General features: G+C 38.4%; 1 protein-coding gene and 2 long non-coding RNA genes across 3 annotated transcripts in view; 2 read left to right on the top strand and 1 right to left on the bottom strand.

The window, feature by feature from the left end:
* The window catches only part of LOC136852367 (uncharacterized), a 29,978-nt gene extending 18,471 nt beyond the window's left edge, over positions 1-11,507 (bottom strand). Inside the window, exon 1 of the long non-coding RNA XR_010857115.1 lies at positions 11,284-11,507. This is a non-coding gene — a long non-coding RNA (uncharacterized lncRNA). The remainder of the gene's footprint in view (positions 1-11,283) is intronic.
* A 2,323-nt stretch (positions 11,508-13,830) lies between these two features.
* Positions 13,831-25,957, top strand: LOC136852368 (uncharacterized). Its single transcript, XR_010857116.1, has 2 exons — positions 13,831-13,969; positions 25,181-25,957. It is a non-coding gene; the product is annotated as an uncharacterized lncRNA (long non-coding RNA).
* LOC136852359 (zinc finger protein 678-like) lies at positions 20,543-25,044 on the top strand. The gene has a single exon (XM_067126946.1). The coding sequence runs from the start codon at positions 20,684-20,686 to the stop codon at positions 22,634-22,636; it is 1,953 nt and encodes a 650-aa protein (XP_066983047.1). The 5' UTR covers positions 20,543-20,683; the 3' UTR covers positions 22,637-25,044.
* Positions 25,958-26,294: the final 337 nt, after the last annotated feature.

The raw sequence follows: 26,294 nt of genomic DNA, 5'->3' as shown, positions 1-26,294 counted from the left end.
TATGACGCAGCAGTTTGCACTTTGCGTTTAAATCACCCACATAAAAATTTGGACATTTTAGCAGTTCCATTTAGGCCAGCAGATTTCTGACAATTTTTTTTCTGTTACAGGTGAAATTTTGCAGTTTTAATATATATCTATTAAGAAAAATATTCCATGAAAGCCTTTTGTTTGTTATTTTACCAATAACTGATTGTTACAGTGGAATACGTTAATCATTTTAAAATCAGAGTAAACTACAATTTAATTCTTACATTTTATACTTAACCCTGATCAAAATATAAAAAAGATAAGTTTCTCATTATTATTATGTTCGGTAAAGAAGCAAAAATCAATGTACCTGTTAGGTCAAACGATAAGACTTTGTTCTAGACCTAAACCACTTGATGCCAATTTAGGCCTACAATTTTGTTGAAATGCAATGTATTTAACAAGAGTGGCAGAAAATATCAGGTGGAAGCTTGCATCTTGCTTGCAAATGAATATTTGATTCCGATATGATAATCTCTGTCTGAGACACTTTAAATTACTGACTTGCGTTGCATTTATTTCAGTGATATAAACCTTTTGCACCACTTTTGTATCTTTCTTGCACCCAACTTTTTGACCACATTTGCTCATGGAAGCCTTAACAAGAACAGTCTCATCTCAAGAACAATTCATCTATTTTCAATGGTTCTAGGGACGCCTTGACAGCCCTAGTACTAACGAAAAGATATAAGATTTCTGAGTATTTTTCCAACGCAAGAAAGTGCCCAAGCGTTTAGACGCGCGTAGGCGCCGTGTTCGTAGAGCAGTAAACCAAGTGTGTAGGCTGATAAGATAAGCCCTGATTAGATAACAGAGCAGTGGATCTCCCCATTCTTGTGATGGAGATCTCTGTGGTTATTGGAACTTCCCACCAGCAGTTGTTATACTTTTCACTGTTATATTTTTTCTCTCAAAATGTGTTTCTTTGGGTTAACCAGTTTTAAATATAAAATAAACTTGAATAATGGACTGAAAGTTAGCGATATGTTTGACTGACTGTAACTGTATACAAAGAATGTATTTGTTACATAGTTACATGCATACGTACATACATATATGAGAGAGAGAGAGAGAGAGAGAGAGAGAGAGAGAGAGAGAGAGAGCGAGAGATAGCTTTCTTCATCAACTCACGTTATGATATCATCGTAAAGTTCACAGTTCTCAGAACCTTGCGAGTAAATTATAGCAGCGAGACAGAGCTCTCTGTCACTACATAGCTTTATGGAGAGCTTCAATCAAAAGCAGGTGTTAAGGAACACATGTGCGGAACGGCCTGCAAGTGAGCCGTTCAATGACAGCTGTCTTCTCTTTCAGAGTTCCTGAAACTAATTCGGCATCTGTGGCACCAACTTTCTCTCAGTTCAGGACTGTTAAATGGAGATCATATCCCTTAGTCTAGACTCATTCGACCGATTTCAGCTTAGCGGGTTTTATTATATTATTATTTTGGGGAATACAGTTATTACGACGACTGAAAATCATGGACGAACCTTAAGCGGAAATATTTAGTCAATGGAATCATTATACAAAGCTGAAACCTTCGGCACGGACACTCAAGATGCTCCTAACTACCTTAGGCCTAACAGATAAACCGCAAAAGGGGATGAACAAACACGAAATGAGGTCACATTTCTGGAGTAGATAACGCAACATAACATTTCAAAGGCTAAAGTTAGCTAAGGTTCAAAGTCAAATAATAATTTGTACCATTTAAACACACATAAGATGCGAGACTGTCTGAAAGTCTAATCAAATACGTCTAAAATAATCTGATTTATAACACCAACGACATTCCAAATTGTCAAAATATAACTAATAATGGTTGTTGCACTGCGTACTACAATATACATATTAAAACTCATAGGTTTATAAGAGTAAATTTAAAGTAAACTTTCTACGTTGGAAGCCATGTGATAACTACTTAGAGCGCACCGGTGCGTCTATATTCCACAGCGTTTGCCCTGAAAAAACTGAATTTCAAAAGATCGAGATAAACCCAAAATCAACATGGAAAAACAGTCCATCATCAGCAGAACAGTTCATCAGTCAATTTAAGGACAGTTACAACAGCTTCACGCACAAACACACACACACACGCACTCGTGACGTAACCACAAACCGGATGTCACACGAATTGATAAGATATATACAAATGAACATTGCCTTGGCACTAACAGCAACTCGGGATAGCTTGTTAATCTCAAACTGTGTATGAAATAAATTGAAAATAAGTCTAGAGGCATTCACTGACCTTCGTGACAAAATTAGAATTCATCACACTAAACAGTTTAATCACCAAGTTCTCTTGGTGAATGTCGGCCTAACGTACGATCCCAAACCGGAAATGGTTTTTCACATATGCCACGGCGTCTCTCTCTCTCTCTCTCTCTCTCTCTCTCTGGCCATTCGAGGACCCTGCCCCCATTCGAGTACTTAAATAGAGTGGGCACGAGTTTAAGTTTCAACATTTTTGAATTTATCATAAGGCATTGTTCTGCTACGGTACATACAAACGTTGTCAAATTTTCATGATACAGGCATTGTCATCATTTGTGAGGTAAGTTCACTTAAATAAACTGATTGTCATTAATATTTCTTATGTAAAAAAAGCATTCAACGTTTAAAAACGCACAGAAGACATTGACAAAGCATCAAATATTGCTTCGCTTTCCACAAATACTGGTTCAACATATACACTATTATAAACATGCCAAAAACCTTTCGCTGTCTCCGAGACAAATAGTCTCATGAAGAAATGTTTGTGTATAGGGAATTCTTCCTCGCAAATCAAGAATGGCTTCGTGAAATAATGAACATCAGTTTGGGGTTACAGTTCAAATACCAATAGCAAAATGATATTGCTTGAGAGAGAGAGAGAGAGAGAGAGAGAGAGAGAGAGAGAGAGAGAGAGAGAGAGAGGCAGGGTTTCAGTGTGTGGCTTAGATGACCCACACCCAGAAGAAATTCGAATGCGTTTGGATTGGTTCCTGTGATACCGTTGATGATTTCCTGCTTAGCCACTCATTTATCGACTACTTTTTCGGGCAGGGGGTGGGGGTAGGACCAGTTCCCCTGCTGTACTGCACAGCAGCGTTCGATTGGCAGTACCCGTGACGTTAACGACATCGCATAAAACACCAACAGCGCAACGTTATGTTCAACAGAATTGGAAGGGGAAACAGCCTCCTCTTGTCTGTTGAACACGCAACCATGTTCGTGTCCGGAATATTGATTTAGTCATTAGGATAAGCTGGCGTTGTGTCAGCACGGGCTCTTACTGAATACCCACAATGACTTTTAATGTAATATAAGAAAGATGATCATCATTCAGTTCTATTTAGAGAGCAGTCACTCATCTTGAAGCCATTGTTTCGACGGAGAGACAAAGAAATAAATCAGGAGTCCGGGAGAGACAGACGGTGTTAAATATCTGTATGGGTCGGTTACACCCAGGGAGGAAAGGATGGCGGGGGGGATGGGAGTGGCTGGGAAGGAGTGGATAGGAGTGGGTAGGAGTAATGAGTACCAACCTTATGAGATATCTCGCCCAAGGCCATTCGACAATGGAGAGAATACAGCTTGGTTGGTACGAGGGTAGACGTGGAGGGTGAGGGGCACGGGATGCATTTAGGACGTGTGGCCCTTAGCGTGCCCACGACATGGGTCTAGTTCGCCTTCGGGCGCAGCCGATGCCAACAATCATTCTTTGCGATCCATTATTAAAAGGTTAGTCCAAGATATTTTGGAACTAGAAGCCATGATTAAGTTAGTTGATACGCAGGACTACCAAACGGATCAAAAACGCAAAAATAAAACGCACGGACATTGCAGGATGTAATGAGCAACCAACCGGACGGATGAAAAGGATTATACAGATCGTTTTGTCAAGCAAGTTTGATTTTGTAGAAGGCTCAAAATAAAAGAGAGGGTTCCCCATCTTGGATGACCTCATTTTAAAGTTTCTTACGCACCACGAGATACGTCAGACTATCTAGTCTATTCATGGCCTAAAGCACAGAAGGGTCAAGAAGCGGAACAGCATAAAAAAAAATAAAAACAAAAGACTGCCAACCACAGGGGAACTACTCAATTCTGCCCAGACAGTAACCGACTCTCCCACTCGTACGAAAGTCCTAGACCTAGTCGCTCTTTCTCTTACACTTATCTAGAGCCATGCCACTCAAGTTCATTTATTCTGATCAGAGCTCCATTTCCATATTTAAATCTTTGGTAACTTCTAGTGTATTCACGACGAAAACTCTAAATTCTGACGTCCACGTCACTTGACAGAAACCCAGGAGAAAGATTTAAATGGTACATCAACAAGTAAGCCACCATTGTATCGTCAAGCTTTGCCTAGTCTCATGGCGATATTTTTTTCCTTCCTTTCTTAACATTCCTCACGGTATTCCGTTTGGTTATGTCTGTTTGTTAACCAGACTTTTATTTTACTTCCTCTGGTGTGAATTGAGGTAAATGGTTTGATTAAATAGAGGAAAACACGCAGGTTTCCTCACTCTTATTCTGAGGAGGAAATTTTTTAGCTATTTACATGGATTACGTGAGTTTGTTTTTATTTCCTTTTGACAAATTTAAAGACTAACACTAATGACTATTATTATTATTATTATTATTATTATTATTATTATTATTATTATTATTATTATTATTATTCCGTGTTGTTGTTGTTACAGCATGATATTGAGCTTAGGACCAGTGTGTACAAAATTCTGGTGCAACATTGATTTTGAATTACATATCATTAAGAATTTTCTTTCTTTAATCTTTAGATTAGTTCTTTACGTAATTTAGATGAAGCGAATTATTTCAGCTTATTTAATTATCACTTCATTTACCAGTGCTAATTTCTGAACAATCCATTTGGCCGAATCTTCTCACGAGACTAATTTATAATAACAGCGATTATCGTCAGCTCAGTGAAAGATCATAAACTTGGACCCAGGCGGACAGGAAGTGACGTCACGCCCTTAACTAAAATAACCACTGTCTCAACCATGAAGAGCTGTAAAGTGGTGATCTCTCTCTCTCTCTCTCTCTCTCTCTCTCTCTCTCTCTCTCTCTCTCTCTCTCTCTCTCTCTCTCTCTCTCATTTCCACTGGCTGATTCAGGGCTAATACACATAAAACAATAGTCTCACTCAGGAGTGGAATTCTAAAAAATGCAGTTACAGGAATTGGTTTTTCCTTGAACGATGATAACGAGTGAAAATATGCCACTGGAAAGAAAGGAAAAGAAAGCTAGATGAAAAAAGAAAGCAATGGGGGTCTGAGAAAAGATCAGTTGGTGGGTAGTGTGATGAGAAAATGCTCGTCGCAGTAAAATCAACTCATGTTCAGTTGGTTGTCAGCAGAACGTGACGTAACCCTATTAAGTAATGATGACGTCATGATAAATAAGGGTCCCTTCTTCTTCTTGAAAAACAAAAGAGCTGAGAGTTGTCGTCGTTTTGTAGTGGATTCGAATCTTTGGGAATAACGGATTGTCATGTGTTATTAAGAGAATATATTGTAGTGAAAGAGACAAAATATTTTCTGAATGGATATCTTTTTATAAAAAGCATAATCTATTAAGGCCTTTTTCACTCTAATTCACTCCAGGAACTCCATGCTTGCCAAGTCTACTGTATCTCCCGCTCTGGCACCTACTTTTGCATTGAAATCACCTAGCACAACCACTCATTCTCCAAATCCAATTTGAACAAATCTCAATTATCTCACTTTGTTATAATTTTTTTCCTTGCAATAATCAATTGCACTCACAAAATCTTTTGACAAATCTATGTAACTTTTTGTAGTCACCCCAAAAATCTTCTGTTTCTCAGTAATCCCAGACACTGCTGATTCTAGTCCAGAGGTTCAGAGCAGGCTTCATAATTCCTTGACTTTAATCTAGGCCAACCAAGTAAATACCTCTTTGCCCTTGAAATTTCAGATTAACCTGCTATTTTAGTATGTATGTATATATGTGTCTGCAATGTGTGGATATCAATATAAGAGTTAATTCCCCCAGAAAATCTGCTTCAGATGATATCTATACATAATTAAAACAAAACTCTGATTATTGCAAACCAGATTCTTCAACTGTCCATTATTTAATGTCCGCTATCACGGATTTATCTGTCAAGGATCAGACACAATCGAAAACTCCCATCTTGAGATACGTCAAGATAAGGTCTGGTTTCGAGGTTGACCTTGAAACTTAACGTCCAATCAAGCCCCTACCTCACAGAGATATCTCCTCTCGCGATTATGAAAACAAACACACACATATTGGAGCAGAGAGCTAGACTAAAAGATTTTCGAGGCGAGAATGGAATAGAATAAAACAGAAAAGATATATTTTTTCGTGATTATGAAACCACACACACACAGGTATACGTACAGAGAGCTAGACTGAAAGGTGTTGCTACAGCCAGGGACCTTCAGTAAAGCCTACAGTGCGCAGCATGAGGTGCACTGACGGCACTAACCCCTTGCGGAGTTTTCTAAGGTGGGAGATGAAACAAAATTATAGAAAAATTGCTCAAATACGTACAAGAAAACAAGACTTCTTCAGCCTACAACTGTCTTCCATCAACCACAGTTTCTCTTGTAACTGTGACAACTCAACTGCCACTGGATATCACCCAGTTCCTATCACCCACTGGGTATCACCCAGTGCCTATCACCCACTGGATATCACCCAGTTCCTATCACCCACTGGCTATCACCCAGTTCCCATCATCCACTGGGTATCACCCAGTTCCTATCACCCACCGGGTATCACCCAGTTCCTATCATCCACTGGGTATCACCCAGTTCCTATCACCCATTGGGTATCACCCAGTTCCTATCACCCATTGGGTATCACCCAGTTCCTATCACCCGCTGGGTATCACCCAGTTCCTATCACCCACTGGATATCACCCAGTTCCTATCACCCACTGGATATCACCCAGTTCCTATCACCCACTGGATATCACCCAGTTCCTATCACCCACTGGATATCACCCAGTTCCTATCACCCACTGGGTATCAGCAATACCATCCTCAGCGGAAGGAGAAGCTTAGCGCCAGGACGACAAGATAAGATTACACAGGAAGTTTGTTTGTCCGTGTGCTCTGTCCGTCACGCGTCTTGTGACTGTTAAGATGGGGACAATGCTTTTCCAGCATATTGGATGCTCAGTTTCACAGCTAATTATTATTGTTTTTAATAATAACAAGATTATTTCTGAGCTTTCATCCAATTTCCTTCGAGATAAGCCCCACTGTTGTGGTAACTTTGCAGAGTGAATCATGGGGTGATGATCAGTTAATAGGAAATTTTTTTTTAAATCTTGCTGGAATTCAACAATGAGCTGCTTTAGATATAATCACCGTGGCTACCAATGGTCCAAGTCTTTGCTAATGTGATGTTCACATTCCGGTAATTGGGGTAACTTTCATAGTACACCCATAATATTTTTCACTACATTGGATAAAGGCCACTTAATATATAAACGAGTCGACTATGCAGTACACATAATTTTTCCTAGTCCACTCCTTGTTTCACGAGTCTATCGTAACTAGTTAACTCGATAAATTAAGAGTGCCTTTTCACAAGTGTGTGGATAAAAATAGAATATGATAAAAACACACAAAATAGAAAGATATTAGCCAAAGTAATTCCTCAACCTCAAAATAAAAGCAATACAACTCAGTGGAATTGCTGCTTATCATAACTGCGTAGAAAATCAATATATCAAGTAAAATAATGTACCTCAAAATTAATAATAATAATAATAATAATAATAATAATAATAATAATGATAATAATAATAATAATAATGATAATAATAATAATAATAATAATAATAATAATAATAATAATAATAATAATAAAATTGAAGAGTATTAATTACAAAATGAACTGCCTTATTTGCAGGCACCTGTGACAGGTAAACCAATCTCTCTCTCTCTCTCTCTCTCTCTCTCTCTCTCTCTCTCTCTCTCTCTCTCTCTCTCTCTCTCTCTTTGATCAGTTAAAACTGAAATGACGCCTGGTATACGAACCAGTTGATTTGCACATAAATTACATATACTGCATATGTATTGAATAGTAAAATGAACTTTAAAATGTATTTTTCTAAATAAAAGATAAAAAAAGACTTTTTCAGAACATGGAATGATAAAACAAAGCCCGATGATTGGGAATTGGAAGTCACAATGAACGTACCAGAGAAAGGTGGCCTCAATGATAGAGATTTATATATAAAAAACAAAGAGATGAACAAGGTTTTAGAAAGAAGGAACTTTACAACTCAAAATTGAGTTAAGACATTGTGCAGCAGTGTACGGAATTTAAAAAAAGTCTTACAAGAAACAAAATTTTTAAGGCAATTTGTATTTTTCATAACATACAAACCTGAAGTTCTTTACATAGGATTTAGGTGGCGTTCGCAAGCTAAACTCTATGTAAAGAACGAAGATTTGTATTTGTGTAGGAACAAAGGCTGGATTAAATCATCCATAATTAAATTAACCCACGAGATATTTTTGTTTCGTCAATAATCCATAGACAAAAAGGACTACAATCTTAGCGTACGCAGCGGAAGAATCATTATAGGCCTAGTGTCTGTCTTCATTAGTGAATTTAAAGAGAAAATAAGAGAGAAAAGTCAAAAGGAAGATTTCTAAAAATTGACTGCATATTTTTCGTAGCATTTGGACTCGCGTCTAAGGTGTTACGTAAATTCGACATCAAGAGAGAAGCTTATTATCACGACAAGTATCTCCCTCAGTTAGACGTACGACTTATCTATACTTGCATGAAAAGTATTTCCAAAAATGTCAGGAATCTCCTAGTCCTTATTCGGATCTTTCCTAGATAGTGACCCCAAACAAAGTTAGGGGGCCGTTCTCTAGGACTAACATTTCTTGGGGGTCATTATCTTTATGATGTTTACAATCTTTTGTTCACGTTTTTACGGTAATCCCCAGCGGGCTTGTACTAAACACGCCACAAAGCTGGAAACATACCGGGTTAAAACCCCTGGGGGTCACTATCTACGAAAGATCCTCGTATTCTTCTAAAAAGAGTGAAACTAAAACTATTCTGTGTCACCACCTACGCTCACTTTCAAATCAAACCTGACATTACTTCAACAAAAACTAAAAAGGTGAACTTACTGGCCATTTCTTCAGCGTTTTAATAACTGATCTTGTCAGCCGTTTGTCGTTACGTTTCAAAACTTAGTCTCGATCACTTGGTATGCGTCAGTTACTCCCTTTCCCAGGAGATACTGTGGAAATCACTGTAAGACGAAATTCGAGTAGGCCAAAGGCGTTAATTCACAATATTTGTCTCGAAAGAGACGTGGCTGTTTCTGTGTGAAATGGAGGCTCTCTCTCTCTCTCTCTCTCTCTCTCTCTCTCTCTCTCTCTCTCTCTCTCTCTCTCTCAAAAGACGATACTTGCTAGAATGGCATTTTTAATACTGTCTGTATAAGAAGACCACTCTTCATATTATGATTATTATGAGACTAAACTTAACCCTAAAAGAAATTTACGCAAAACTGGAATAAAAAATTATATAAAAGTAACGTAAACCTCTCACTAACTATTTAGTTACTTTCAATGTCCAAAAAACTAAATGAACAAAAATAATGAAATAAATAAAACTAACTTTAGTGATATATGACAGTAAGACGGTTACAGACAATTAAATTAGTGAGTTATTCTTTCGCAGAGCGTGAAAACGAATAATATATATATATATATATATATATATATATATATATATGTATATATATATATATATATGTATATATTATATACATACATTACATGTGTGTACGTGCGTGCGCGCGCGCGCCCACACCATGGAAAGCGGGTTTCCTTTTTTTAAATAGTCGTCAATATCTCACACATCCTAACAAAACTGATAACAGCATAACGGACTAAGCTCTCTCTCTCTCTCTCTCTCTCTCTCTCTCTCTCTCTCTCTCTCTATGTCACAGTCAGGTGTAACATAACAGTACTGTCACAAATTAACGCATAACAGTGACTGTACTTTTTATCACAGGTTGACGATAATTGCGATTACGTTACATTACGTCATACTTGAGTATGTAATCTTTACTTTTATTTTCCTCTAAGGCTCAGTATATTACTTAGAGTACTCTAAATACACTATATCTTTTTGTGCAAGCATACATACATACACATACATACATACATACATACATACATACATACATACATACATACATACATACATGTATACCTGAATCATGAAAATATGGAACGTGATGAATATATCAGTAAAGACAAAATCCACGAAGGAAAGAGAAACATGATTTCTGCAAGGCCTTTCGACTTTTTGTTCTTTACTTAACAGACATACATACATACAAATACACATACATACAATATATATATACACACATACTATATATATAATATGCATATATATATATATATATATATATATATATATATATATATATATATATATATATATATATATATATATACTTACAGACATACATACATAATTTCCAAGGAAGACTGCTCTAAGATCATAAAGACAAAATTCGTACTATATTCATTACATTTACCAAAGACAAGTGGGGAACTATTTCTTAAAAACCCTATCTCTACTAGATACCCCTCTTAGGCCTACGTAGTTTGGCCCTGATGCTATCCACGAGATAATTAATAAAACATCTGTCAGCAGACGAGAATACATGGAATGAGACAGCAATGCATTTTGTTTTTTCTTTCAGAGTTCCATCTTCGAAGATGAGAAAACATAATGGAAATTGGGGAAACGTTGTTTTTAAATAATAAAATAATACGCCACAAGTGCCTCTGCATTCAACAAGACTGTGACAAACAATCAAATAAGACAAAACATTATTTCAACGATTATTTAATTTCTTTTCAATATATGCGCTTTCCTTATATATACAAAACTTTAGTGTCTTTAAATCTCGAATTTCACGTTGGCTAGCCTTATATATATACATAAAAATTACTAAGCTTGTGGATTGTATGTATATATATGTATATATATATATATATATATATATATATATATATATATATATATATATATATATATATGAACACATACATACAAAAACTAAATCACACTGAAGGTTAGAAACTTTGAAGCCATTATGTATAAACTAAACATCAAAATGGAGAAAAAATAAAGCCAAATTATGATAGATCACCCAACGGAACTACCTGAAGACAATCAACTCACCTGCTTTGATAAGGACCCCGTTTCCTATTCCATTAGAAATGGATGCCATTCACTACTTAGTTCTAGGGCGACAGGCATTTGACAGTTCAACAGTGGATTGATGCTAAGGGCATCATCAGTTGCTGTCTCAGCGTAGAGTATTTTGACTGGCGCTCTGCAGACGAGCAGGATGTCTGCTGCAGAGCTCTCTTCAAAGTTGTTGGAAGCTTTGCTACGGCCTTCACCTGCGATGAAATAAAGTTCTTCAGCGTACTAATCCATATGGGGAAACTGATAAAAATGCAAAAATTGTTTGCGTATGTATGTATGTATACTAATAATAAGCAACAAGAACTAATAGGCCTAGTGAAGGAGAAAAATGGGTTACTTTAGGTACAACTGCTGGATATAACAGATCATGTAGGCCTACACGTATAAAGGGGGTTGAATTGTGTTTTCTTAAATAAATCTCTATTTTATATCTTGTACCATTAATAAAACCCACACAAAATTAAAAAAATCATTTGCAGAAAAACTGAATAAAAAAATCACTCATTTTCTTTAACTCTTTGTACTTCTATAGAGCAAATATCTTCAGGAATCCATTAATATATTATCATTCACCCAATTTTAGTACAGACATCAATTGCTCAATGTCCCCCAAACCCTAACCCATACAAAAAAAAAAAGACCCACCATTCACCTACGCTAACTAATAACGGTCACCATAGATTTAAATTCGTCCCTACCTAACTCACTCCTCCTCACACTTTCTAGATAACCATTTTCAGCGCAGCGCTATCTCAAGATAACTATATGAGTCAGACTTACAGTCTTCTCTCTACAAACCATGTAGCCTACAACATCCTGTTCACATATCCTCTTTGCCGTTTATCAAACGTGTCCGTACTGACTCTTCTAGAAGGCGTGTGTAAACATGCACTCACAATTTCACATCTTTGTGTGCATTTTGAACGCAATGATGTGTATGGGTGTAGACATGAGAATTATGTGGGTGCTTATGAATATTTACTTTAATCGTTACATACAGAAGTGTGTAAACTTTCTCCTCAAGTACTAAATAAGGATAAGTCTAGGCAGGTCTAGGATATTGTGATAGGATAATAGGTCTAAGTAGATCTAAGATATTTACAGATATACAGGATAAAAATTCTTGCATTCTTCTTTTTTTATTTACAGAAAGACAATTTCTAATCGTTCCTGGATTACAAACAGGCAAAGGGAATCTCAATTTCATTTTATTTTATCGCAACATACTAGATATTTGCATATTTTCTGCTATTTAAAACACAAAATAAGGACGTATAGGTTTACGTAGGTCTAAGATATTCAGTATGAAAGGAGGAAAAGTCTTGCATTCTTTTTTATTTTAATAGCAAGGCAACTCCCAACCATTCTAGCATTACTATTAAGCAACGGGAATCCCCATTTCATCACTTATGCATTTCCCTTTAACTGCATTATCGTAGTAAGGGAAGATTCGTAGCAATTATCGACTGCGTGACGTAAGCGTTCGTCCCTACCCCCTAAACCCCCAATACCCCTCGAGCCCCACCCCTCTCCTAGCCAACACACGCTACGTCGACTCGTATCCTCGTCCGCAAATAATTCCGCGACCAACCCATTCCTCACACTCGATCCTCCCTCGCTAGAATTCTCGGTCCCCTCATTTTCCCGCAGGGATGTGATTTCGGCACAGCTCTGGTTATCAGGGAATAGGCTGAGCTGCTATCTCATGGCCGACTGCCGCTGGTCACTTTGATGATATGGAATCCGGGCCTCGTTCGAGTGATTTGAATTGGAGACGAACCATTGTGAAAATACGTTCAATTCTGGGAGGGCAGGACTGACAGCATCGTTCCGCGTACCATGATGACGGTGGCTCTCGATTTCTCAATTCATTCATAACAGCAGGTATATATCTCTGTGCATCTGTCGATAGACCTATCCGGGCCACGCCTAACGAGCGAAAACTTAGGCAAACAAAACCCAGGCCGAGTAATTTCAACGCCTTTCGTTGATTATTATCTAGAATATATTCAAATTCCTTAATCGCCTCCTCTCGTTTACACGGAATTTCTTAGCAGCTCTCGTTGCATTCTTACGCCGTGACGAAGCTGTTTTCTTAAACGGGAAGGAAGTTTACCTGCCGATAAACAGCCCATGGCTTGAAAAAGCAAGGGCGTGGGCGTGATTATTTAGAATGGAAACCCCTCCATATGCTACCGGCTAACACAACTGAGCACGTGGCTATAATATACAGCTGCCAACTACAATGTTTCGCAGCGTCGCTGTCAACAGCTGCACTCGGATACCTAACAGCCAACCTGATAAACAGCGAGTGTAAAGACGAAGATAATGCGAAATGTGCCGATAACAGGGAAAAGCGAAGACGGGAGAGCGAGGGGGAAAGAAAAATCGGGACGGGACGTCAAGCGCTTTTTGGCATCAGCGCCGCTTTTGAGAGAGAGAGGAGACCTCGACGCCTAGCTAAGTTTGGATCAATAGAGGCAGCAGCAGCAGGCGGCAGCAGCAGCAGCAGCACCACCACCAGCACCGCCACAGCAGCAGCAGCACAGCCAGGCAGGCCCTCTCAGTTCGCCATGGCAGTGTAGCGACGTTGGTTGGCTGCCGACCGACGCTTTTCAGGTGACGGGGGAGCGGTGCTGCTGTCTTTCTCATTCGGGTAAATATATATATATATATATATGTCTCCGTATCCCTCCCTCCCCCCTCTCTCTCTCTCTCTCTCTCTCTCCTTCACAGCGGCAAAGGAAGATGAAGAAGTTACTCGCCGTTGAACAGTAGTGCCGTGGAAATAAGACCGGGTGTTAGTAAAGAAATGCGACGGTTTACAACCCGGACGAAAACGACAAAAACAACAGCCGTTAATTTGCGTTGCATTGAAGTCTTCACTCAGGGAAGGCTCGTCGGGTGTTACGAGGACGGACTCCCTGGCCGGAGGCCAAACCTCTAGAGTTGAAGGGGAGTTATTCTAAGACGAAAACACGTTACGCTTTATTCCTCCCGCAGCGTAAACAGCGTCGTATCCTGCGTAAAGTGACGGTGATTGCGTGCATGCCTGAACGACAAGGAAAAGCAGTGGTTAGTGGGTGCTGCCGTCGTATTTTTAGCCCTACACGGTGGTATTTGGGGGTGATGGTGTTGGTAGTCAGTCGCTAAGGAGGGAGAGAGAGAGAGAGACAGAGAGAGAGAGAGAGAGAGAGAGAGACACTAGTGGTGGTGGTGGTGGCAGTGTCGGGAGGGGGGGGGCGGGGAATTGGGATGGACGGTGGTACTGTACTAGTGCCTAGCCCCGGGGCTCAGTGCCATCTCTACACAACGGTGACGCGCGCACGCAATCTTCTGCTCCGCGCGCAGTTTAAATCTCTCTCTCTCTCTCTCTCTCTCTCTCTCTCTCTCTCTCTCTCTCTCTCTCTCTCTCTCTCTCCCCGTTTTAATGCATGTTATCGAATTGATGACAAACAGTTTCTGAGTAGAAGAATTATCAGATTGCATAAAAGACGTAACGGGAAGATACGGCAAAGTATTTACCCGACAGCCGTGGCTCGATAACATGGCAGCAGTCGTTGGCCCCCAGGGAGAAATTGTCTAATTTAAACGACTGTCGTGCTCAGACTGGTTTAATCTTGCATAGCGGATCCGACCGTCCTAGCGATATGGAATTTGTTAACTTTTTTCAGCTTTCAATTTCTGGTGGCCATTAAGACGTGATATTAAAAGCATTGTAAACCCAACCGCTTGGAATGCACACTCACACACACACACTCACACACACACACACACACATATATATATATATATATATATATATATATATATATATTATAATATTATATATTGAATACCATTTGCTCGCTAGGTCGACGCCACTCCCAAATTTTAACAAACAAAATTAAGAATCACAATTAGTAAAGAAATATGCTTTGATCCAGTTTAATAATAATAATAATAATAATAATAATAATAATAATAATAGTAACAAATCAAGAAATTATTGGCGCTTTCCTCTCTTATCAGAGAGAAAGTTCAGGTGTCCTAATCTTCGGGAAATTCTCTCTCTCTCTCTCTCTCTCTCTCTCTCTCTCTCTCTCTCTCTCTCTCTCTCTCTCTCTCTCTCTCTCTCTCTCTCAGCATGTCCATATTTTGATAATTCCTGTGAGGAAAATATTTGGTTAGCATTAAACAATTTGCTATGCTGGTATTTATGGTTTTATATATATATATATATATATATATATATATATATATATATATATATATTATATATATATATATATATATATATATATATATATATATATATATATATATATATATATATGTGTATATTCAAAGAATTACATTTAGCAATATTTTTTTTATTTGCAATGTAATTTTTGTAGTTATTCTACACTGTACAGCAGTAATTCTAATAGACCACATCCTACATAAACGGGAGGCTTATAACGGTGGAAACAGGATTAATTCTACAGCTCGTTTTCGTAGACTTATAATATCCCCTTGGAACGGCACATCCGCATTTTCGGGCGATCCGTTGCCGGCGTATACCCATCGGGGTATGCACGAGACCTTTCGAAGCGTATTTATTACATAATTGACGCCCCTGTGGAAGCCATGTCATCAGATTTAGGTGCCGTTTCACGTGATGTGAGGAAGTTTTGCTTCGTCACTGTAGTGAAGAATCCGCTCTGTGACGTAGAGTGTGTGTGTGTGTGGAGGGGAGGCTTGTGTTATCAGTATCCATAAGATTTTTCCTTCATACAATAAGGATGTGATAATGACTCATATATAAGTATTTCTCTCTCTCTCTCTCTCTCTCTCTCTCTCTCTCTCTCTCACGGGTGTGTCATAACCATGTTTCCTGACACACATGCCACTCCTCATGTGTTTCAGACGACACGGGCATGACGGGAGGTTCATTGCAGCACTGTTTTCCTACTTTTGAAATAGCTAACGTCCTTTTAAGAATCCTACCAGAGTTCTTAAGGATTCAAAGAGGACTATCGATACAGGAAAATATTCAGATGGAAGAAGTGTATGAAACTATATTCAAAATAACGGATGAAGATGATAATGTCGCTTGATAACTCGCATTCTGTCATTCGTAACGGAGGTTCAAAATAACGGTCATATAGATTATTTCAATGTAAGGGATTCGTTATTATCATTGAATTCAAAATGTTGCTGAGAGTTAGTCCTAGTTCTCTTGTATATAGCTGTTATTTGCCAACTGAAATGAACCGCATAAAGATGTGCTAACGGAATGTGGATATTAAATCGTGTTTATGTTTACAAATAAAACAAAGTTAAACTTCCTTACTTTACTGGATAATCATCTCCCATTTTTACATGAACTCTTTTTTTTTTTTTTTTTTTTTTTTTTAGTACGATGTAGTCACGCTTATACTCGTATTGTTATCGGCATCATAATGCCAAAGTTTTCTCTAAGTGTGACGTAAATATTATTGTCCTTTATCCTTGCAATGTCCGGAAAGGTTGGGCTTCGTGGAACTAGTACTAGCCTATTTAAACGTGAAGCCATTCCTAGGGTAAAGGTTACGGCAGCGTAGGCCTATATTATGAATGAGTTTACCGCTTCTCAAAGAACCCTACGAATTCAGGTCCCATCAAATATGTTACAAAGGGTTTATGGTTTGCATGAAAACTTTTATTTGTGTTCCATCTATCGTAATCTTGACTTAGGTGATAATTTCTTTTTTTTAAATGTCTTCTCTTCGTCATGGCCTCTTTTGTGTTTGGTGGCGACTTCAATGCCCACCATAGGTAGTGGTTGAACTAATGCCCTGCCAATGACCGCCCCGTTTTTGTAATTCCAATACCATCTTATATGAGTGAGGTTTTGTGTATCTGTTCCAAAGCGTATCTTTTTCATATAAGCCTACAATGACATAATTTTTCGAAGAAATTGTTGAAAACAATTCCCATTTTCAAGCAGAATATACCTAGGTTAGTCTAGACATATGCGGTGCTTTACCGGTATGAATTTTCTTACATCCTGGTGTTACTCTTAAAAAACATTCCTGAATTATAACGACAGTTATCGATAAATAGCGGCTTCAAACATCGAAAAATCAATAATATTAATTATTTTCACGGGTATTAGACTGAACTAAATACCAAAACACCTGTCATTGTTTTTCAATTTTGGATCGACCAGACACTTGGGCTAACACTTTCGACTAAAATTCACTTAGGCTTATTTATAAGCTTTCCAGCATTTTGCCTTACTGTACGCTAACATAAAACATTAATGGATCGTGAAAAGTTGATATTCTGAAGTATTGAGACTTCAAACACCGATAAATAAAGCAAAATACATCACTAGCTCGTACTAACCTGCCGCAGTTACGTCCCTGCATTGTGACCGTCGTTGTACATTCACATTTTCGACTGAAATATAGTTATATAGTGCTTTGCCTGTGCTTTTGACTCCTTGTAGAACTCCAAACAGTGTTCCTGAATTACAAAAACCATAAGCAATCGTTCGATTCTGCTTCAAACACGGAAAAATAAGGCAAAATACGGCACACAGTTTTCACTCACACGCAGACCAGATACGCTTTTCTTCTTGTCAGTTGTCAGACTCTTTCAAAACCAAAACAAATAAGCAAATGATGTGATTGGTTGCTATTCTTTGAGGTGGAATTTGTCGACCAATAACAAGGCAGCGTTATTAGGAGTTTCTTTAATGTACGGAGAAACTAACTTTGAACGGAACCGCGATAATAATCTAAACGGTATAGCCATAATCGTGACCTCGAGGAGTTTAAATGTTAAAATGGAGAATAAGGTCTAAACCAGTGCCCCATAATTCAACATGATTTTTCTGCTGATGGAGAGGAAATAATTGTAAATTTCTTTATAGGTTCACTGTGTATCAATTGTCTCCACTAGACTAGTGTTTTCTGTATAAATAGGGGAGGACTTTGCGCTCATAAATAGGTCTGTGATGTAAATACTAGCGACCCACCTGCTATAAGCAGAAAACGTAATCAGAGAAATATGTTCCACTTTTTTTAATATGGGACTGGAACTGCTCTCGAAGTGGATTATAGTTTTCAATTTAATTTTTTGCGTGTTGACAAAACAGAACAAAATAAAACACCATAGCAACTATTTTAGTCTTTCCCGTTCAAATTTTAAACCTTGAGGATACGGAGATACTCGGAAGATTAGAGAAACGTTGTATTAACATGGAAATATATTTCAAATCATAGAGTCCCTAGTGTCATGGCAGCACCATTAGACCATACAATCTATGGGGGACCCCCCACACAGTGATAAAAAAAAAAGTCGATAGTGTTATGAGTGACAGTACTGGTGGCTCTCCCTCCCTCACAGCGAGACGCCAAGGCAGCGACCGCTGGGATGGTTTGTCCAATAGATCGAAAGCCATTCTTCTTCTTCTTTTGTTTCTTCTTCGTCACTTTGTTGTACTTTCCTCTGTTTCATTGACTCTCTCTCTCTCTCTCTCTCATCAAGACGTATACAAGAGGCTTTAACCTCCATCCCAACCTAATTATACGTCAGCAGCTCATCGATGTCAGAAAACTCGATGACAATTGGGCGTGACTCTGCGTGGCTGACGCAAGGACGTGTCACACTTATCAAGTGTGGCAACTTTGTGCTTTTTCTTCCACTGTTGGATAATTCTAGTTGACAATGACGAAGAATGCGGTCTAGTTCTCTGGCATGAAAACTCTTAGCGAGAAGTCTGAGTTCTCGGGGAAACTTTGTTCTAGGATTGGGATAATCTTTGCTGTCAAATCTCAGTGATTTTTCGACCGATAAGATAGTATCAATATCAGTATCACTTGGCAAATACGGGCGGCTTTGATCGTAATTCTGTCAAGAGCGTATTATTGTTTTGTTAAAGTATAACTTACATTGCTCGACTGGAATCAGATTTGCTATAAAGATTCAAAGTTCGGGGCAATGGGCTGCCTCCTTTCCTCTTTTCAAAAACGATTGCCCCACAGGTTTCAATCCTGACTAGGGTAAATTTATTTATATATAGGTTGCCTTGTGTGTAAATTGTACTTATATATAAATTGCGGTGTAAATTGTAAATTTTATCTAAATAATGTAAATTCGAATTTAATTTTTTTGTAGCATAATATTTGGACGTATAAAAATGTCATGTGATATATATATATATATATATATATATATATATATATATATATATATATATATATATATATATATATATATATATATATATATATATATATATGTGTGTGTGTGTGTGTGTGTGTGAGTGTGTGTGTGTACTGTATATATGAATATACCTAATTTTATTTTCAGTGAAAATGAAGCATTGGCTGATATTTTTTTACCATAAGTAATTTCACTCTGCACTAAAAAAAGAATAGATCTTCATGAACTAACCTATTTCTGTAAATAGTCAGGTTAAGGGTTTAAAAATTTGAAAATGGAGTATGTCATGGTGAAATACATGAACATCCTCAATTTATCAAAAGAACTATTGCATTTTTGATAAAACAAATGAGGTCCCTAAAAGTTCACAATGAAGGATTGTTTCCTTAGGGTTTCAAAATAACTTTTTTCACTGTTTCATCGCTTAATGGGAAACTTTCAAGCAGAGATTTCTGCATACATATAAGCAAAGGACCTCATTTGTCTTATCGTTCAAATACAATTTTTCTTACAAAGTTGGAAGCATGATATTACTCTCCTGTGAATCAGAGTGACAGCTAGTATTATCAGCTTCAGAAAGATTGTGCTATAGATGAGAATTATTTATGATTAATTGTGAATAATGACATACTTTTATGCAGAAGGATTCACTGGAATACAGTGATTGTAGGCCTATTTAGACAATGGAGAGGGTTTGTGGAATAAGAGTTTGCTACTAAGCCTTGGAAAACATTTTTTTTACACCAGTCTAGTTTAAGGTTCCAGGTCTAGGCTAAGTTGGCATGGAAACTTTTGGGTATACTATTTTAGACAGTTTCTCCTGCAAGCTTAAGCATATGGTATTGATATTGAAAAGTAATGCATAACATTTTTGCTAAGTACTGTAGTGAAGTGGCATGATTCTTTCATAGAGAATAAGAAGCGAAACCATGCTTTGGTATAGCAGTAGATTTTAGAGAGCCATTAGACTGTACCTGCAAGAATGCTTAACACTGGTTGAGGTCTGTTTCTTTCTTTATTTCAGGTGCTATCATGCTAGTCTGAGGTTGTTGTGGGTGGTGGTGGTGGTGGCAGACCTAATTTCCTTCAACATTAACACTCCCTTCTCAAACTCCTTGCTTCTGACAACTGTCACCTCTCATTTCTTGATCTTTACCTACTCTTGTTTGCTCCAAGAAGCTTGCGTACCCTCACCATGCAGGTGAAACAAAGTCTTAGGAAGAAGGGGAAGTCAGAGGCTCCTGTGGTTCCCAAGAAGAGTGCGCAGAAATCCACCAAGAGAGAGTCCCCTTCCAACAAGAGGAAAGCTTCGGAGCCTGAGAGCGTAGCAGATGCTGCTGACAACACTAGTACCATTTCGGCTACTGTCAATACAAAGAAGAGAAAAGCCAAGGACGAGCCCAAGACTTACAATGCTTCCAAAAAACCCAAGGTGGAAAAGGTTAGCGAGAAGCAGACCCCCGAAAAGAAGAAAAGTGAACCAAAGCCCACCGTTACTGCCAATAATGCAGAAAAGAATGGAATCTCTCCACACCCCAAGAGACCAAAAAGACAGGTAAAAACAGCAAAGGGTAAGGCAGAGAAACCTCCCAAAAACACAAAGCAATCTGACAAACTTCAAGAAAAGGGTGACAAAGGCTCGGCAGTCTCTTCTCAAGACTTCTCTGACAAGGAAAACTCGGCAGATTTGGTAAAAGATGACGATCTGTCAAACGAAGAAGATGGAGGCAGCGAAACTGAAGACGACGTTGACCCACTGTCTGAAAATGATCTGGATGTTGACGTAGAGGACACGGACGATTCTGCTTCACCTGATAAAGATGCCAAGGACCCTGCCGAAGACCACATTGCATACTTGGAAGAATTCGAATTAGACAAGAACAACAAACCCAAAAGATTTAAATGTACTATATGTGGTAAATGCTCTAGTGCCAAATCTGACCTAATCAAACATATCCGAATCCATACGGGGGATAGGCCGTATAAATGTAAGATTTGTAACGCTAGCTTTATCCAGGTAACGGCTTTCCATGGGCACGTTACCATCCATACAGGAGAAAAACCATTCAAGTGTGATCTCTGTAGAAAATCGTTCGCTATAAAAGATCGGCTCAGGCTCCACATGCGAATTCACACCGGGGAAAAGCCCCATAAGTGTAGCCAGTGCAACCTAACCTTCGCTCGTCGCAGTCAAGTGACGCAGCATCAACGGGTCCACACGGGTAAAAAGGACTACCAGTGCACAGAATGCAACGCTCGTTTTGCTTCGTACCACACGCTCAAAGGCCACGTGATGGCACATCGCGGCGTCAAGGAATTCCAGTGCGGAGCGTGCGGGAAGAAGTTTATCCGCGTGGAAGGAATGTACAAGCACATCCGCACGGTGCACCGCGGGTCCAGGCCTTACACTTGCGAGATCTGTGGAAAAGCGTTCAAAGGACATTTAAGACAACATATGCGATTACATTTAGGTATGAGACCTTACCAGTGTTCTACTTGCGGTTCCTCCTTCACACAAAACTCCCAGCTGACTGTCCATATGAGAATTCATACCGGAGAACGCCCCTACAAATGTCAAATCTGTGGAGCGGCGTTCGCTCACTCTTCTGCTTGCAAGATTCACATGCGGTCTCACACGGGTGAAAAACCATTTTCCTGCATACTCTGCTCGGCTGCGTTCGCACAGCTTCCCCACCTGAAGAAACATATGAAGTGTGTGCACAACGCCACTAAACCCTACCTCTGCAAGATATGTAAAGAATACTTCCAGACCCAGAGCGAGTTGGAGGCGCACACCCGCGATGCGCACGGCATAGCGAAAACCGCGGAGGAAGAAGCCGAGGAGATCGTCGAAGAGGCATCGCTAGCTCGGCTCCGAAATCGGCTGGCCGTGCTGCTCTACCGCATATCCTCCGAGGAGCGTCGCTGCAAGTTTGGCTTCGGGTCCCTCCTCGTGGACGAGGTTCTGAAATTGTCGCTTCAGTCGTCCGGCCACGAACCTTTCGAGGACCCCTCGCTGTCGCGTCTGGATGAACTGCGCAAAAACGTGTTGTTGCTCTTGCAGTGGACCATACCTAAAGATACCATGGAAGAATACCATAAAAACAACATGACAGTCGACGAAGTTCTTGATATGTTAACTACTTAATGGTGTCAAGTTTAGTTTCTGCGTATTTTAGTTTTTTTTTTTTTATCTTGGTGTGATGGAAAGTGAGCATGGAAAAAAAAATTCATTACAAAATTTTATAGAAATGGTGCCGTCAGAGCGTTAGTCAATCTGGCTTTCATACAGTATGTGTTTAAGTATTCGATTCAGGGAAGCCATTTCACGTGCAATGTCGCCTTACACATCCACATTGGCACCTTGGAAAATCAAAAAAGAACTCAAGTCAAATAACGTGACATGGACGATCCTAATTCATGTCTGTGTGTAGGCTATTTATTTATTCAAACAAATTTATTCATCTGTATAAATCAGGTTTTGTGTTATATAGTAATAAGGAGCTATATTTAAATATGCAGTATATAATGTATATTATTATTTATTACTCAATCCATGAATTCATTGTGGCCATATCAGAGATCAGTATACCCTTCCTGTCTAGTCGAGTTTGTATGGGAATGCTGGCTCTCTCTATTAATAGTTTTAAGAATATTCTCGGACCAAATTCTTTCTGTTTGAGTCAGACAACATAAAAAAAAAATCTAACTGCAATTTTGTCTATCAGCGAATTTGTGAACTTGGTATTTTACACGGAAAGAATTTTGTCCCAAACGTAATATTATAAGCATATAACTGTGTTCTGAACCGTATCATCGTGTTCTTTGTCAATTTGTCTAGTCCATTTGGTGCCAATGTGAATTCCCACCGAAAGTTGATCGTGTGAACTGAGGATTTATTTGTTTTCTTTTCAGGGGATAACGAAACTGCAAAGTTATCCAGACTGCCGTGATCTGAATGTGTTGTTATATTGTTCTGTTCCTCCCCCACTGTCCTAGTCAGATGTGGTGCTTATGAATACAAACTGTCATCTAAGGTTTAGAGATGCAACAGGTCACATATCACAGAGGTGTCCCTCAAAGAATACTTGTGGTTTTATATCAGCAACATATCAGAGAGGTATCCCTCAAAGAATACTCGTGGTTTTATATCAGCACCATAACGTAGAAAGTGTTTGTACTATTGCTTAAAAGAATTGAAAGGTACATAATGTCTTTTTCCACTCTGATACAGACTACTGAAATTAAGGAATTTTGTATTCATGTAAAAAACTTGTATTTATCGTTGAGACGATGCAAATCTGCCAACTTGATGATCATATACTGAAGTGTTCCTGAAAGTTCACTTTTTAGTAATATTTAATCTTTCCATCCGCGCTGCCAAAGAGCCTTACATTGTTATTATCCTTCTAATGATGGATCAATCATCAGACACCACATTTCAGGAGTAAATGAGTATGTGCCATATTGTTACTATCCTCTGTAATTACTCCAGTGAAAACTACTTTTTGTCATCAAGGACTCACTGTTGCATCTCAAGACCTTAGCGTCAAAACTGTATAGTTTAAGACTTCCAGACCTCTCTCTCTCTCTCTAAGACTTTTAAGTTCTCTCTCTGTCTTTCTCTCATAAATGTGTTTTAACTGTAGTAATCTTTTTGTATATTATTTCCTTCAGTAGCCCGTACTCACGTAGACCTACTTTCTGTGCATGTTCTGAAACACTGGATCTGGTTTTTGGGGAATCCTTGTCTTTTTCCATTCCTTTTGTTTTATAATGTTTATTTTCATGTAATGTACATCTCATTCATTTGTATTTTGCTTGAACTGTTTAGAGGTGGTGGTAACTGCAGTAGTATATTTGGTACTGGTTCATAACACAGGTATACTGTAATGTAGTTTGCTTGACTGAGTAGGCCTATATTTGCTTCTAATCTCTCTCCAGATGCTGGTCTTATAATCATATTATTTTCTGACTCCGGTTGCATCTGATTTGGGGAGTTCGTTTATTGCGTTCACCTGTACAGGTGAAAACTGAGTTCCTCTTTCCTACTGATTTCCGTAAGATTTTTTCTCTGTTTTTGATTAGGAGTGATGTCAGAAGCTCACGAAATTTCAATTTTTTATAAACACGTCATGTAAATGATTATCTGATAGCATATTCGAGCGAATGTTTTTCTATCATTAAATGCTTGTGCTAATGGATGGAACTCATTCTTGGCCATTAATATTGTCTGACATAGTGTAATTTTGTACTTTGTGAAACAACATAATTCTTGAAAGTCAGGCAATGTGTGAAATACTCTACCCTGAGCATAAATATAGTTGATTGAGTGTGTGCTTTTTAAAGCTGAATGTCTATATAATATTATGTGAGTGTTGTATGTATGTATGTAAGTATGTACGTGTGTCACTGCTTGCGTAATTGTGCTTATCTCATGTCACTTATCTTGTTCAAGATAAAGGGTAATTGATTGTTTGTACTCATGGATGTCTACTTAACTTGTGAGAAACTGTGTTAGATTTTATTACTACCGAAAAAATCAGAAATTGCTTATTTTGGTGTTTTATTTACCCAACAGATTTATATATCACGATCTCTTAATTTTTATCGTCATTTAAAAATCATGAATATACTTTTCCTAGCTATGTAAATCCTGACATGAGTTTATGGGTATTTTTTCTTATTCCAGGATCCTCATATTTTCTTGGAGAAGTGACCAAAATATCATAAGCTTTTGTAAACTGTAGCCATCGAGGAGCTTCAGCTAACAACATACTCTCGTCAAATTTAATCTAGAATGCCCCAGTTGTGCTTCACTTCGCTCTACCTCTGGACAGCTGAACAAAATACTGTACACTGGGAAAATATGCCTCAGCAGTACTGTGGGAAATGTCAGCCCCTCTCTGGAAGAGTATTCACAATAGGAAAATTACTCATTCTATGATTCTTAGGTTTAGATGACCAATGCTGGTTGAGCTACAAGTTTGGTAGCTTTTAAAGAGGTGATCAAAAGTAAAGATGGTCATGAACAAGGAATGTTATGTATGTTAGGTAAATGTTACTTTAAACCTAAAATGGAACACAAAGGTAAAATATTTTCCTGATAGCTTATGCGAGTCGGACAACTGTAAACATTCACTTCTGTCGACAATGCTAGGTTAAATTATTACACACACCCCGAAGTCTAACAGTGATAAGAAATCAGCGGAAAAGCACGCTTGTGTGCGGAGAACGCACACAACGATTGCAAAACTGGAAGCCACAACGGAAATTTCCTGCTCAGATCAAGCTAATAGGAGATGCAAATGATGCAATCATCAAACAGTACTCAAAATCTTAATTGCCATTGTTAAGAGAAGTGAATCCACATAGACAGATACCTATTATAAACAATATACTTTTCAAATCAGCCTGAGCATTAAGCAGTTTGCTTATAACCCATGACATTACAGAATTTACTATGTCACGAGTGATGTTTCACTAAACTATCCTTGATTATTCCTTATCTTTGACTGACAGATAGGAAACTGTGTAGCCACTCGCAACTGAAATGAAAAGTGTGCGTGACATTTTACACAGTACTTTGGAAAAGTGAATGAATCCTATTGCATTAACCAAATGAGCAGTTCCATAATCACAGTACTACATGACTCATAAATACATAATCTTGACAATGGTTCAACCACAGACTCATAAAGAAAGAAGCAAGTGAGGGCGATTCAGGAGTACCAGCCCTACTTAGGTCCCCATTACATACTAGAGAACAATATCTTCTTCTTCTATGTTTGTATGGTCATCACACC

Source organism: Macrobrachium rosenbergii, chromosome 25 (assembly GCF_040412425.1).
Source record: "Macrobrachium rosenbergii isolate ZJJX-2024 chromosome 25, ASM4041242v1, whole genome shotgun sequence".
Classification (NCBI taxonomy): Eukaryota; Metazoa; Arthropoda; class Malacostraca; order Decapoda; family Palaemonidae; genus Macrobrachium; species Macrobrachium rosenbergii.
The sequence above is the reverse complement of the archived record's forward strand: the minus strand, read 5'-3'. Positions and strand labels throughout refer to the sequence as shown.